This window comes from Schistocerca gregaria, chromosome 3, assembly GCF_023897955.1.
Source record: "Schistocerca gregaria isolate iqSchGreg1 chromosome 3, iqSchGreg1.2, whole genome shotgun sequence".
In the NCBI taxonomy this organism is placed as follows: domain Eukaryota; kingdom Metazoa; phylum Arthropoda; class Insecta; order Orthoptera; family Acrididae; genus Schistocerca; species Schistocerca gregaria.
In genome coordinates, this window is record NC_064922.1 from 211386190 (window position 1) to 211400366 (window position 14177).

General features: G+C 41.2%; 1 protein-coding gene across 5 annotated transcripts in view; it reads right to left on the minus strand.

Moving 5' to 3' along the window:
* The window catches only part of LOC126356312 (uncharacterized), a 769127-nt gene that overhangs the window by 22100 nt on the left and 732850 nt on the right, over positions 1–14177 (minus strand). For all 5 annotated transcript variants that reach the window (XM_050007272.1, XM_050007273.1, XM_050007271.1 and 2 more), the window contains one exon: positions 3217–3435. In XM_050007272.1, the coding sequence (XP_049863229.1) occupies positions 3217–3435 (219 nt within the window). The remainder of the gene's footprint in view (positions 1–3216; positions 3436–14177) is intronic.

The window sequence follows — 14177 nt, forward strand, 5'->3', positions numbered from 1 at the left end:
TACAAAGCAAATCTAAAAAAATTAAAATATACAGAAAACATTACAAATGGTGTCACTACTATCAGTTACAATATTGTAAAACAGAGAAGACATAATATAAAACGAATCTAAAAAAAATTTAAATATACAGAAAATATTACAAATGGTGTCAATACTATTGGTTACAGTATTGTAACAAAGGGAAGGAAAAACACATAGAATTTAATACTTTGCAATTTTTGTTTTATGGGCTTTAGGCCGTAGTCCAAGGCACACTTCTGTGCATATTTTGTCTCCTGATGCTGCAACTGAGTCATGATGTCATCATACCTTTGCTTGAGATTGCAGAGTCATACCTATATTTGTCTGGAGCTTATAATGAGGTAGAGTAGGCACTGTATGCTGTCACGCACTTGTACAATTTCAATCCTCCTTCTTTTCTATTAAAGTTGTTTTTGTTCTTTTCAATACCTATGGCCTCTCTGTGCTAGGTCATAGCCCAAGCCATATTTTTGTGCTTTAACATTTAGTCTCTTAATGCTGGAGACATCATCAGAGGAATCATATGACACAAAGTCTACAGAAATTATTGCATGTGGTCTGCTCACTTATTGGATGAGATATTGAGAAATAGAGAGTTCAGGGTCTAATCTTCAGTTGTTCAGAGCTCTCCCTGCCCCCCTCCCCTCCCTCTGTGATCTTCCTGCCTTTTACCTTTAATAGTATTCTGTAAAGTCCTGGTTGGAATACAAATATATGGAGGTAGTATAGGTAACCACTCAACAGGCAGATAAAAACATCATTTCAGTCTCATTTTATGTGGCTTTCAACAGTAGGGTCACCAACTTTTTACTGGGAAACAAGGGATCAAGAAGGAAGCCTACAAAATAAGCATTTAAAATGCATTTTTTTTTTTTTTTTTTTTTTTTTTTTTACAAAGAACAGTAGGAATACATTTATAACATGCATGCATGTTCTATTTTACAATATTGCTTGTACTTATTAACAGTCTTTGCTTCTTTTCACAAAGATCCATTTGATTTTACATATGTAAAGCATTATTTACAGCTAAAATTAAAATTCACTACAGCTTGCAGTTCTGCTTTTATAAGCTCGGGGTACATTTGTTGCAGAATTCAGTCTATTTATGGTCCATTAGGGGAAAAATACTTTTTGCCTCAGCATTTGAACTAGGAATAATTCTTAATACAAACCCAACTACTTTTAGTAAATTTGTAACCCTGAACATTTTTGGCTCTCAAGATACAGAAAACATTGAGACATCTTCTGTTTGCATTCACTTCCATGGACAAGCCTTGATTCAAAATATCTTCTGTATTACAATGTTCAAAATACAAACAATCTTCAACTACATCATCTAACCAAAATGAGTCAATTACCTCTTGAAAATGCTTAAATTTTAGCTTGGACAACAGACAAAGGAGCATCCAAGATTGTACTGCCAATGGCAAATGATCTTCAAATATGAAATTCTTGACTAAATATGTTTTCAGTTAAGCTTAAAAGCCTGTAACATTATCTTCAATGCATTTTCTGAAACAGATACTTATTAAAAACTTTATTTACTCCAATACCAAAATATTTCATTCTTTGCTCAGATTTAGTAATCAGAGACTTGGTCGCATGGAAAGTTTCCATTATACTAATATCAGAGTGTTCTAAAAAGTTAGAACATTGTAAAACAACTGCACCAGCATGGAAAAAATGTCTGAGGTCAACTGTCTTTCAGTGTCATCAGAACCATTTAAAAATAACTTCAAAGCTTTGGGACAACCATCACTATTTCTCATGCAACTTTTAATGGGTTCCCAATTTGTAATGATTCTGACAACTGCTCGTGTTAAAGAAAGTCATCTTGTTTGTAAATATTGGAGAATTTCACTTCATTCTACACCTACAAATTCAAAAAAAAAAAAGGACTTTAAAACTCCCCTTTGCTTTGCAGAGATGGAGAAGTGACCATACAGTTTTAGGGACTGTTTACTTGTTCACCACAAGGCTAGAAATAGTAGGGAAAGCTGTGGCACATCAGTTGAAATCAATTGTTTTGACGACAATTGCAAAAGTAGAAACATATGGGGCGAATTTGAAGTAATATGGGACACGGGAGCTGAAAAAAAAAATTGCAGGGTTTCCCAGGAGGGATAATTGGCAACCCTATTCAACAGTTCAACTCCTCAACTATACAGTGAACAGTTGCCTTTGCTCCCTGCCTTATCAACATTCTTTGCAAGTGAGAAATGTTGAGCTCAACCCTGATTTGGATTTGATGTTATGCTGTAGGTCTCTCATAATTATCTCAATGATGTGCAGAGAATTCAGAGGTATGAAAGAATATCACCTCCAATAACAAATGCATAGTGTTCAATTGGCCTTCCAATTAAGGAAGCCACCGTATCTTTATTTGGCTGCTCGTGATGGGTGGAAGTCAGCTGACTTCGTGCTGCTTTGGAATGTTTACATTCATTGACAACATTGGCTATGCAACAGTATCGTGCAACATAACAATAAGTAGCCATTGTGAATACAGTGCTGATTCTGTTGTGCATTGTGATTGTTGATATTATTTACAAAAATAAGTGAAGGGGCTGTACCTGGTCTTTCTAGTGACTCGCCATAAACTTTTGTGTCACTTCTGTGACACTTTTATCCATCACATGTTTGTTTCTTCTAAACACTACAAGCTAGCTGTTCTGGGAAAAGGAGATGGGGCTTGTCTCACCAGGTAATGTGCTATGGGCCATTCACAAGCTTCCACTCCTAGCACCCTTTGTTCTGGAGCCAGTACGATAAGTATTTATTCAAAATTATGTAGATGTTAATTTTAGATGCATAGCAGAAACTTTGTCCGATTTATGATGCAGAGGACATCAAAATATACTTCGCTTATGACATTATGGTTGTGCACAAGAGATTCGTTTCAAGAGTCAGATGCAGTAAATAATATACAACTAAGCATTCTGCCCACCTATCATATTTCATTTGTTTACATAAAGCATATAGGCATTTAAAAGTAAATATAAATAACTGCCAGGAGCAGATACCTAGAACAAAAGGATTTCATTTTACTGCCTGTATTAATGCAAAAGTTAAAACTGAATTTTTACTGCAAGCTCTATAGCGAAGAAGAAAAAATCTAAATCATCAAAGCACATCAGTTTGTGTCTCACAAAATCATGCAATACAGTAACTTGATAGCTCCAAAAAATAGCATACTTGAGTTTTCCTGGTCCTTGCCCATATCCTTTGGACTCCAGTTTACGATAGAAATTACGCAGCTTTGCTTCAAAATCCCGGCGGTAAGGTGCGGGGGCACGTGCATTGGCTCTAGAAAGGCCTGGTGAGGCCTGTGGTGACAGCTGAGGAGAGCCTCGAGGTGATCTGGTCGATGCAGGCACAGCTGGGACATAGCTCATAATCTCCTGCTCGAACAGGCTGAAAAATCAAATATATCCATTTGTCAAAAGAGAGGCATTTGTTAGGGATTACTGAATTTTTTTAACATGAACAAGTTTCTGGGTCCTTTTTATAAGGCACCTGTCGATCTAAGACTTTTTTACTGTTTTCAGCTGTTTTTCTATTCGTACACTAAGAAGTAAAAAATACTGACTGCCTTGATGTAGCGCCATATCTACATACAGAAGTCCTGACTTTTCATTTATCATCCCAAGACAAGAGTCAATGTGCTGTTGGGCCTCTGTTCTGCTGCCATGTACGATTTTACATGCACAAGTGTGGAAAACTGCACAAGAACCACAGTCATCCTAACAAGAACAAGAGTGGAGCTTTATATCTTGTGGGTACAAGAGGGTTCTGACAGCCATTGTGTTTAAGTGCAGTCTGTAAAGCAGTCAGCAAAGCCTTTCTTGTTGACTAAGCCTTTCTTGTTGACTTGCAGTCATCATTGCTAATTTGTGACCAAAACAGTTAATGTAGACTAGTTTATGAATGAAATCTAAACTGTCCAAGCAACTGTTCAATTTTGTTTAAAGAACATATGCAGGAAGATAAGATCAAGAAGATGCAAGCAGTAGTAAAAACAACATATGTGGCAATTTCTTTAGCAGGGGAGTATTCAGTGTGTAAGACACATCCACAGACATCAACTTCAAATTGTCCATATAGCTCAAGTGAAAACTAAATTGATACAGTAATCCATGAAATTCTGAACATACCAGTATACTCCAACTGCTGCTGCTTGTGTCTGTGTATGTGCGGATGGATATGTGTGTGTGTGTGCGAGTGTACACCTGTCCTTTTTTTTTTTTCCCCCTAAGGGAAGTCTTTCCGCTCCCGGGATTGGAATGACTCCTTACCCTCTCCCTTAAAACCCACACCCTTTCATTTTTCCCTCTCCTTCCTTCCTTCCTGACGAAGCAACTGCCAGTTGCGAAAGCTCGTAATTTTGTGTGTGTGTTTGTGTGTTTTGTTCATGTGCCTGTCTGCCGGCGCTTTCCCGCTTGGTAAGTCTTGGAATCTTTATTTTTAATATATATATATATATATATATATATATATATATATATATATATATATATATATATATATATATATATATATATATATATATATATATAATAGAGTGAAACATTCCACGTGGGAAAAATATATCTAAAAACAAAGATGATGTGACTTGCCAAACGAAAGTGCTGGCAGGTTGATAGACACACAAACTTACATACAAAACTCAAGCTTTCGCAACCAACGGTTGCTTCATCATGAAAGAGGGAAGGAGAGGGAGAGACGAAAGGATGTGGGTTTTAAAGGAGAGGGTAAGGAGTCATTCCAATCCCGGGAGCGGTAAGACTTACCTTAGGGGGAAAAAAGGACAGGTATACACTCGCACACACACACACATATCCATCCACACATACACAGACACAAGCAGACATTTGTAAAGGCAAAGAGTTTGGGTAGAGATGTCAGTCGAGGCGGAAGTACAGAGGCAAAGATGATGTTGAATGACAGGTGAGGTATGAGCGGCGGCAACTTGAAATTAGCGGAGGTTGAGGCATGGCGGGGAACGAGAAGAGAGGATATACTGAAGGGCAAGTTCCCATCTCCGGAGTTCTGACAGGTTGGTGTTAGTGGGAAGTATCCAGATAACCCGGATGGTGTAACACTGTGCCAAGATGTGCTGGCCGTGCACCACGGCATGTTTAGCCACAGGGTGATCCTCATTACCAACAAACACTGTCTGCCTGTGTCCATTCATGCGAAAAGACAGTTTGTTGCTGGTCATTCCCACATAGAAAGCTTCACAGTGTAGGCAGGTCAGTTGGTCAATCACGTGGGTGCTTTCACACGTGGCTCTGCCTTTGATTGTGTACACATTCTGGGTTACAGGACTGGAGTAGGTGGTGGTGGGAGGGTGCATGGGACAGGTTTTACACTGGGGGCGGTTACAATGGTAGGAGCCGGAGGGTAGGGAAGGTGGTTTTGGGATTTCATAGGGATGAACCAAGAGGTTAGGAAGGGTAGATGGACAGTGGAAAGACCCTCTTGGTGGAGTGGGGAGGATTTCATGAAGGATGGATCTCATTTCAGGGCAGGATTTGAGGAAGTCGTATCCCTGCTGGAGAGCTACATTCAGAGTCTGATCCAGTCCCGGAAAGTATCCTGTCACAAGTGGGGCACTTTTGGGGTTCTTCTGTGGGAGGTTCTGGGTTTGAGGGGATGAGGAAGTGGCTCTGGTAATTTGCTTCTGTACCAGGTTGGGAGGGTAGTTGCAGTATGCGAAAGCTGTTTTCAGGTTGCTGGTGTAACTAAGAGGAATGTGTGTCAAGTACAGTACGTTTCTAGAGTGAAAAACACCTATCATATCTGTGAACTGTCTCATGAAGACCCAAGGTGCTCAATGTTGTACTGCCATCTTGTATCTGGACAACTACAGAAAACATCAATGGTGGCATCAATATTAGCATAAGACAGACAGAGCAACGATAAACGACGAGCACTTCGGTCAAACATCTCATACGATATCCTGCCACAGTATCAACATGGAGACAGGCAATGGTATTGTTTTTGGGGGGTATAGTTCCACTTTTGGCTGCCACTCCAGGGACCTGAGCAAATATGCCACATGTGAAATGGCCGTTGACCCTCTACACAGGAAATAAATACTGACCTGGCATGTATTCAGCACTTCCAATCTTGTTATAGAACTGTCCGTACACCAATTCTCAAAAACAGCTGCACTCTGACTCAAACATTTTGTGATTGTGTGTTGCTGTTTAAGATGATGTCTTTGTTCATCAGCAATGACTTTAGCATACATTATTCATAGCTCTAACATTCCCTCTACTGCTTTTTAGTCACCAATTTTGCATTGATCTTTGTTTCCACATGCTACATGGTTCGCAGCAGTGACCTACCTAGTTTATCTAAGGCAACAACACAAAAAGATATGTAAAGAAAAAAAAAAGAAAAAAAAAGAGACCACACTTGTTCTGAGCATCTGACAATGTGTGGTTACCCACTCAAAATTTGTTATGCATTGTAAAGAAACATCAAAGTCACAAGTTGTGGTAATTGTACTGTTACCAGAAAGAACCAGTATCATATAGTAAGACACCTGTCTCTTACTATCATTTGCTTTTATGTCCTAATAGAGAAACAGATAAAGGATCAATATTTCTTGATGTCGGGTACCTTCATCTAAATACTGGTACCTTTTTCACTCAATACAATTCAAGTAATACTTTGACTCATTTCAATGCTTTTATCCTTGTAACACTCTTTCATTTTTTTTATTCAGCCAAAATTTTGGAAGCATGACAGATCCAAGACCTTCAACAATAGAGTGCACAAGTAGCAACAGGTCTACGATGTATGTATGACTGACAGAGCAAGTGTATGACAACACATGCGATCCTTTGCCAAGCTTCGTAACATTTCATTTCCAAGCTCTTTTAATTCCTCTTACTTCCAACTTACTATTTGTTTTGTATTATTATTTGCTACAGTTTACACTGAGGTGACAAAAGTCATGGGATACATCCCAATATCGTGTTGAATCTCCTTTTGCCCAGTGCAGTGCAGCAATTTGATGTGTCATTGACTCAACAAGCTTTTGGATGTCCTTTGCAGAAGTATTGAGCCATGCTATTTCTATAGCCGCCCATAATTGCAAAAGTGTTGCCAGTCCAAGATACTGTGCACGACCACTATCAATTGTGTCCCATAAATGTTGTATGGGATTCATGTTGGGCTATCTAGGTGGCCAAATCATTTGCTCGAATTGTGCAGAGTGTTCTTCAAACTAACTGCGAACAATTGAGGCCTAGTGAAATGACATTGTTGTTCGGTAACATGAAGTCCATAAATGGCTGCAAATGGTCTCCAAGTGGCCGAACTTAACCATTTCCAGTCAATGATCGATTCAGATGCACAAGAGTACCCAGCCCATTCCATGCAAACACATCCTGGATCAGTATGGAGCCACAATCAGCTTGCACAGTGCCTTGTTGACAACTTGGGTCCATGGTTTTGTGAGGTTTGTGCCACACTCGAAACTCACTATCAGCTCTTACTAACTGAAATCGGGACTCATCTGATCAGGCCACGCTTTACTATTCATCTAGGGTCCAACCGATATGGTAATGAGTCCACGAGAGGCGCTGCAGGCAATGTCGTGCTGTTCGGAGAGGCACTCGCGTCCGTCGTCGGCTGCCATAGCCCATTAACGACAAATGTTCCAAAGAGTACGTTCGTCGTACGTTCCACACTGATTTCTGCGGGTATTTCACACAGTGTTGCTTGTCGTTTAGCACTGACAACTATACTCAAACGTCGCTGCGTTGTCTAAAGTGAAAAGTGATGCCTGAAATATGGTTTTCTCGGCACACTCTTGACACTCTGGATTACGGAATACTGAATTCCCCACCAATTTCCGAAATGTAATGTCCCATGCGTCTCACTCCAACTACCATTCCGCTTTCGAAGTCGGTTACTCATCGTCGTGCATCCATAATCACAACGGATACCTTTCCGCATTAACCACCTAAGTACAAATGACAGCTCCGCCAACACATTGCGCTTTTATACCATATGTGCGTGAAACTACCGCTACTTCTACTGGGTGATCAAAAAGTCAGTGTAAATTTGAAAACTTATTAAACCACGAAATAATGTAGATAAAGAGGTAAAAATTGACACAAATGCTTCGAATGACATGGGGTTTTATTAGAACCACTCCATATTGTTAGACGCGTGAAAGATCTCTTGCTAGCGTCGTTTGGTGATGATCGTGTGCTCAGCCGCCACTTTCGTCTTGCTTGGCCTCCCAGGTCCCCAGACCTCAGTCCGTGAGATTATTGGCTTTGGGGTTACCTAAGTCGCAAGTGTATCGTGACCGACCGACATCTTTAGGGATGCTCAAAGACAACATCCGACGCCAATGCCTCACCATAACTCCGGACATGCTTTACAGTGCTGTTCACAACATTATTCCTCGACTACAGCTACTGTTGAGAAATGATGGTGGACATATTGAGCATTTCCTGTAAAGAACATCATCTTCGTTTTGTCTTACTTTGTTATGCTAATTATTTCTATTCTGATCAGATGAAGCGCCATCTGTCGGACTTTTTGAACTTTTTTATTTGTTGGTTCTAATAAAACCCCATGTCATTCCAAGACTGTGTGTCAATTCGTACCTCTCTATCTACATTATTCCGTGATTTATTCAGTTTTCAAATTTAAACTGACTTTTTGATCACCCAGTATATGCGCTTATCGCTATCCGTGCAATTCGACTTTTTTCTTATTATTCTCTAATTCTATATTTCAAGTTCCTGATTTGAAAAAGTTTAAACTTGTGAAAATGGACTATTCCATTCCGTTACAGATAGATTATGAGCCGATAGCAACTATACTGCAAACTTTTGATCAAAGTTAAGGAACAATACAGCTATCGATATTTTTCTTTCGGTACTTTTAAGAGTATGATACCTTTCTTACGATACCTACTACGCTAGTATCGATGCTTTTCGTTCGATGTGCCTTTATACGTCATTCTGCGTGTTCACGATGAAAGGCGGCTTGTGTAGGATAAAGATAGTCGTTGCGCTGCAGATGCGCCAAAATATTGGTGGCGGCTTCATTCTGAAATGTGGCGAGAAAGGGGGTGGCAAGTGCAGATCCGGGGAGGCCGGCCAGAGTGGCCGAGCGGTTCTAGGCGCTACACTCTGGAACTGCGCGGCCGCCACGGTCGCAGGTTCGAATCCTGCCTCGGGCATGGATATGTGCGATGTCCTTAGGTTAGTTAGGTTTAAGTAGTTCTAAGTTCTAGGGGACTGATGACCTTAGAAGTTAAGTCCCATAGTGCTCAGAGCCATTTGAACTTGGGAAGGTAATGCGGGATTTCAACAAAGAAAATTTCCCGGGCATTCAAATTGGCAATGAACACATTACATATATGGCCTATGCAGACGATATTGCACTATTAGTATGCACACACAAGAAGATCTGAAAAGAAATATCCAGATCTTGGAGTTACTGGCAGCAAGGATCGGTCTACAAATTAGCTCTGAAAAGACTGAGTATATGACAATAGGAAGAAAGATCCAAAACACTCAACCTCATCGTGGATAACATGCTACATATCTCACGTATTTTCTCAAGAATGGGACCGCTCTCCTTCCATCGTCAAGAACAATTTCGTTACGTTAGCTATATTTCGTACGCGGCACTCCACAACCTAAAACCCATCAAACGTAAACTTACCAGCGAGTACATTCCTCACTGTAAACTTCCCTAAATATGTCCGATGGTTTACTTATTTGCAATGTATCACAATATCTGTCGACAACAACGAAAAGAAAACCTGTTCATTATCAAGATGTGGAAAAATCGGGTTTTCATTTATTTTTTTCTTGCGAGATAGTTTCCTCATAATGGAAACAAAAAGACTGCACATCAAAGAGCGCCCGCGAATCCCGAAACAGAGGTTTTTAATTTTTCACGCGTAAAGTAAAAGTTTTACTGTGAGAATTAACTACAAAGGCAGATTTAACTTTGCCTTATCTGCATCTAACTTTTTTTAGGTACATCAGATGACTTGAAATTTCGTTCACCGTTTACCGTACGACACGCGTGGAGCGACCAGCACTCCCTGTTCCGTCGGACTATACGAAAGAGAGAATGTGTCGGTGTCGTTTCGCTGTCGTACCAGTGTAAACCAATTACGTCCATGCGCTCCGCCGATGCGAGTTGCTTTTCCGTCGAATCGCGACTCACATCGCGTATCATACTGCATATACGGAAGAATAGAAAAGAAAACAGGATCTGTTAGACGACGGCAATCAGTTGGGATTTACGAAAGGGAGAGCCACCAGAAAGGCAGTTCTGACGTTGCCCTTGATAAGACTGAAGAAAAATCAAGACACTTACACAGGAGTTGTGGACCTGAAAAAAGCGTTCGATTGTATAATGTGGCGCAAGATGTTCGACATTCTGAGAAAAGTAAGGGTGAGCTATGTGGAAAGACCGGCGCTATGGAATATGTACGAGTACCAAGAGGGAGCAATAAGCGTGGAAGACCAAGATTGTGTTCGGATTAAAACGGATGTAAGACAGGGATGCAGTCTTTCATCCCTGCTGTTCAATCTGTGTGCCGAAGAAGTAATGACGGAAATAAAAGAAAGGTCCAAGAGCGGGATTAAAATTCAAGGTGAAAGGATAGAAATGGTTCAAATGGCTCTGAGTACTATGGGACTTAACATTTGAGGTCATCAGTCACTTAGAACTAACCAACCTAAGGATATCACACACATCCATGCCCGAGGCAGGATTCGCACCTGCGACCGTAGCGGTCGCGCCGTTCCATACTGAAGCGCCTAGAACCGCTCGGCCACACCGGCCGGGCGGATATCAGTGTTCAGATTCGCTGATAACATTGCTGTTCTCAGTGAATGTAGAGAAGAATTACAGGACCTGCTGAGTGGAATCAACAATGTAATGCGTACAGTATGTGAACTGAGAGTGAACGAAGAAAGCGAAAGTAATGAGAGGTATCAAAGATGAGAACAGCGATAAACTTAACATCAGAATTGGGGACCAGGAAGCAAAGTTCAGGAATTCTGCTACCTAGGCAGCAAAATAACTCATGTCGGACGGAGCAAGGAGGATATAAAAAGCAGAGTAGCACAGGCAAAAGTGGCATTCCTGGCCAAGGGAAGTCTACTAGTGTCAAACACTGGCTTTAATTTGAAGAAGAAATTACAGAGAATGTAGGTTTGGAGCACAGCATTGTATAGTAGTGAAACATTGCACTGTGGTAAAACCGCAATAGAAGGGAGTCGAAGCATTTGGGATGTGGTGTTATAAAATAATTTTGAAAATTATGTGGACTGATAAGGTAAGGAATGAGGAGTTCTCCGCAGAATCGACGAGGAAAGGACTATATGGGAAAAAAAAACCGAAGACAGGATCATAGGTCATTTGGGAACAACTTCCACGGTACTAGGGGGAGCTGTAACGGGTGGAAACTGTAGAGAAAGACAGATCAGGGTACATCCGGCAAATAACTGAGGACCTAGGTTGCAAGATGAAAAGTTTGGCACAGGAGAGTAATTCGTGGCGGGTCGCATAAAACCAGTCAGAATACTGATGACACTAAAAAAAAAAAAAAAAAAAAAAAAAAAAAACACCTAAATGTACCGCATTAGTGTGGACCCCGCCAATGGTTGCCACTTAGCGCTTACAGAGACATAAGCGTCCCAAAGGAAGGTGTGTAGCGCAGCCGCCGTCGTTATCTTCTGGCCGAGAGCAGAGCCCATGACCTCTGGCGCGGAGGGGGGGGGGGGGGGGGGGGGGGGGGAGGCAGTAGGCACTGCGAATCCAGCGTACCGCACCTTAGGTTGCAAGTGTTCGTCTTATAAATAACTGGTTGTGCGAACACAAGCACAGAAGACTCGTGACGCAACGGCAACAGTAAGAACACGTAGCTACAGAAATAGATACAGACGAACCTCGATAATTTCAAGTTCAAGGGATATCTGAAAAAGTTCGAATAATCGAGAGTCCGACTGATCAAGTAGAAACAAGAAAAAGTCTCTGAGTAGACGTACACTTCGAATTATAAATATTAACATGGCAGAGGTTGCTTAGCACGGTACCACATGATTTTTTTGCCCTTCCAATGGCGCATGGAGAGCGGGAAGACTGACTACTTGAATGCCCCTGTGTGTTCTGTTATTAGGTTCAAATGGTTCTAAGCACTATGGGACTTAGACTTAGGACCACTTAAAATATAATTAACCTAAGAACATCACACACATCCATACCTGAGGCAGGATTCGAACCTGCGACCGTAGCAGCAGCGCGTTTCCGGACTGAAACGCCTAGAACCGCTAGGCCACAGTAGCCGGCTCTGTTATCACTAATCACTAATCGGTCCCTACGTGAGTGATACACAATGGCCTGAAGAATGTCTCTAATTTTTCACTTAATACTGGTTCCTAAAATGCTGTAAGTTGGCTTTCGCGGCGTAATTTTTGATTTTCTCCAGGAGTCTGCCAATCCACGTTTCTCCAGCCTTTCCGCGACGCCTCACGTGACTCAAACATGTCGCCATCCGTGCTGGCCTTCTTTGCATATCTTCAATATTCTCTTTTAGACTTATCTGATATAGGTCCGTCCCACATACTCGGGCAATATTCTAAGACGCGACGCGCAAGTCTCTTGGGAGGAATCCTCGTTCGTACACTGCTTGCATTTTACCAGTATCATGCCAAATACACCGAAGTCTGCTACCTACGACCGAGCCGCGCTGATCGTTTCGGAGATGTTCGCTGAGGGTAGATAGGACATTTTCTGTGGTTGTGTTGCTGCCGAGGAACTACCTGTCTCAAGAAAAATAGTGCACCATCATTACCTTGGAAGAGCGGGAGGGGAGGGGGGGGGGGGGCGGGAGGCGGTGGGAGAATCTTTTAGGGAACGTGGCGTTATGGTGTATGAGGTAATACTGAAATTTCGTCGGATGTGAACTGAAAAATATCACCGAAATATAAAAGATCGTGCAAACATGAGCCGCAATTTTAGTTATTTTGCCAGAATGTGGGAATTGGCTAAGACAATTGCTAAAATACGTTTCGAACACAGAAACGACTCTCTTCTTCGTAAACTTTTATCAGGCAGTCTCAGTAATTTGTTTCCAAATTTCGCAACATTTGTTGATCTCATGACACTAATTTCATTCCAAAGCTGTTGCCTAGTTCCATTATCTTTGGACAAGCCTGTGCTGCCTCGTATTTGACGCGAAGGACGGGAGAAGCGTACTGTTATTAGTCAAGTAAGCTTTTGCCTTTGTGAGCTTTGCGTTTGGCATCACGATATGGAAACGTTTATTGCCTAATTGCGTATCGGGACGAGGAATCGTTTGTGACGATTGGATTCGGTCAAATGTGTCTCCTTAATAAGGCATTGCGCAGTCAGAAAAGCGTTTTTCGGCACTTCCGTCAGTTTGTATATTGTTTTTTTATATCTATCAGCAAAGGATTAACTACAAATAATAAATTGTGTATTGTAATGAATAGTTTTGTTCTTATATAACGTCGGTATTGTATGTCGGAGAGAGTTAAATGATATTTGATATCAAGAGAAACAAATGCGAATTACAGAGATTAATAAAAAAGAAATTCCTTACCGATCCAACACCCTCTGCCCCAATTCGTCGGTCTTAATAGCAACTAAACATAGGGTCAGCTGAATGACAAGGATTTGTGGAACACCTCTTGTACAATGAAACGACACGAGTTAAAATTCGTCAGGTGAGTGGTGCCAATTTTTATGAAACAGCAAATGTTCAACACTCATTGACGGCTTGGAAGGATAAAACACGTAAAGCGGAACTGCGATTGGACGCTTTCATAATATGCTGTACAAAAACAAGCACGACATGTAAAAAGAGTGGCACAGGTCGTCAAGCTCTCCGTCTGAGAGTGAACATCAATCATCTAAATAGCCAAACTTTCACGTCTTCTTCTGAAGGGTAGCAAACAGGGCAAATTTTTGTCTACTGTTTAATCTATCTTCTATAAGCAATAATTATATCAACATTGTGCTAATTAACGCGAACAGGTGGCAGCCGAAAGGTGCGAGTTCAAATTCATCGTTGGCTTCTGTGTTGTTATAGTCTGTCTGGGCGTCGTCCAGGTTTAGTGCTATCGTAATGT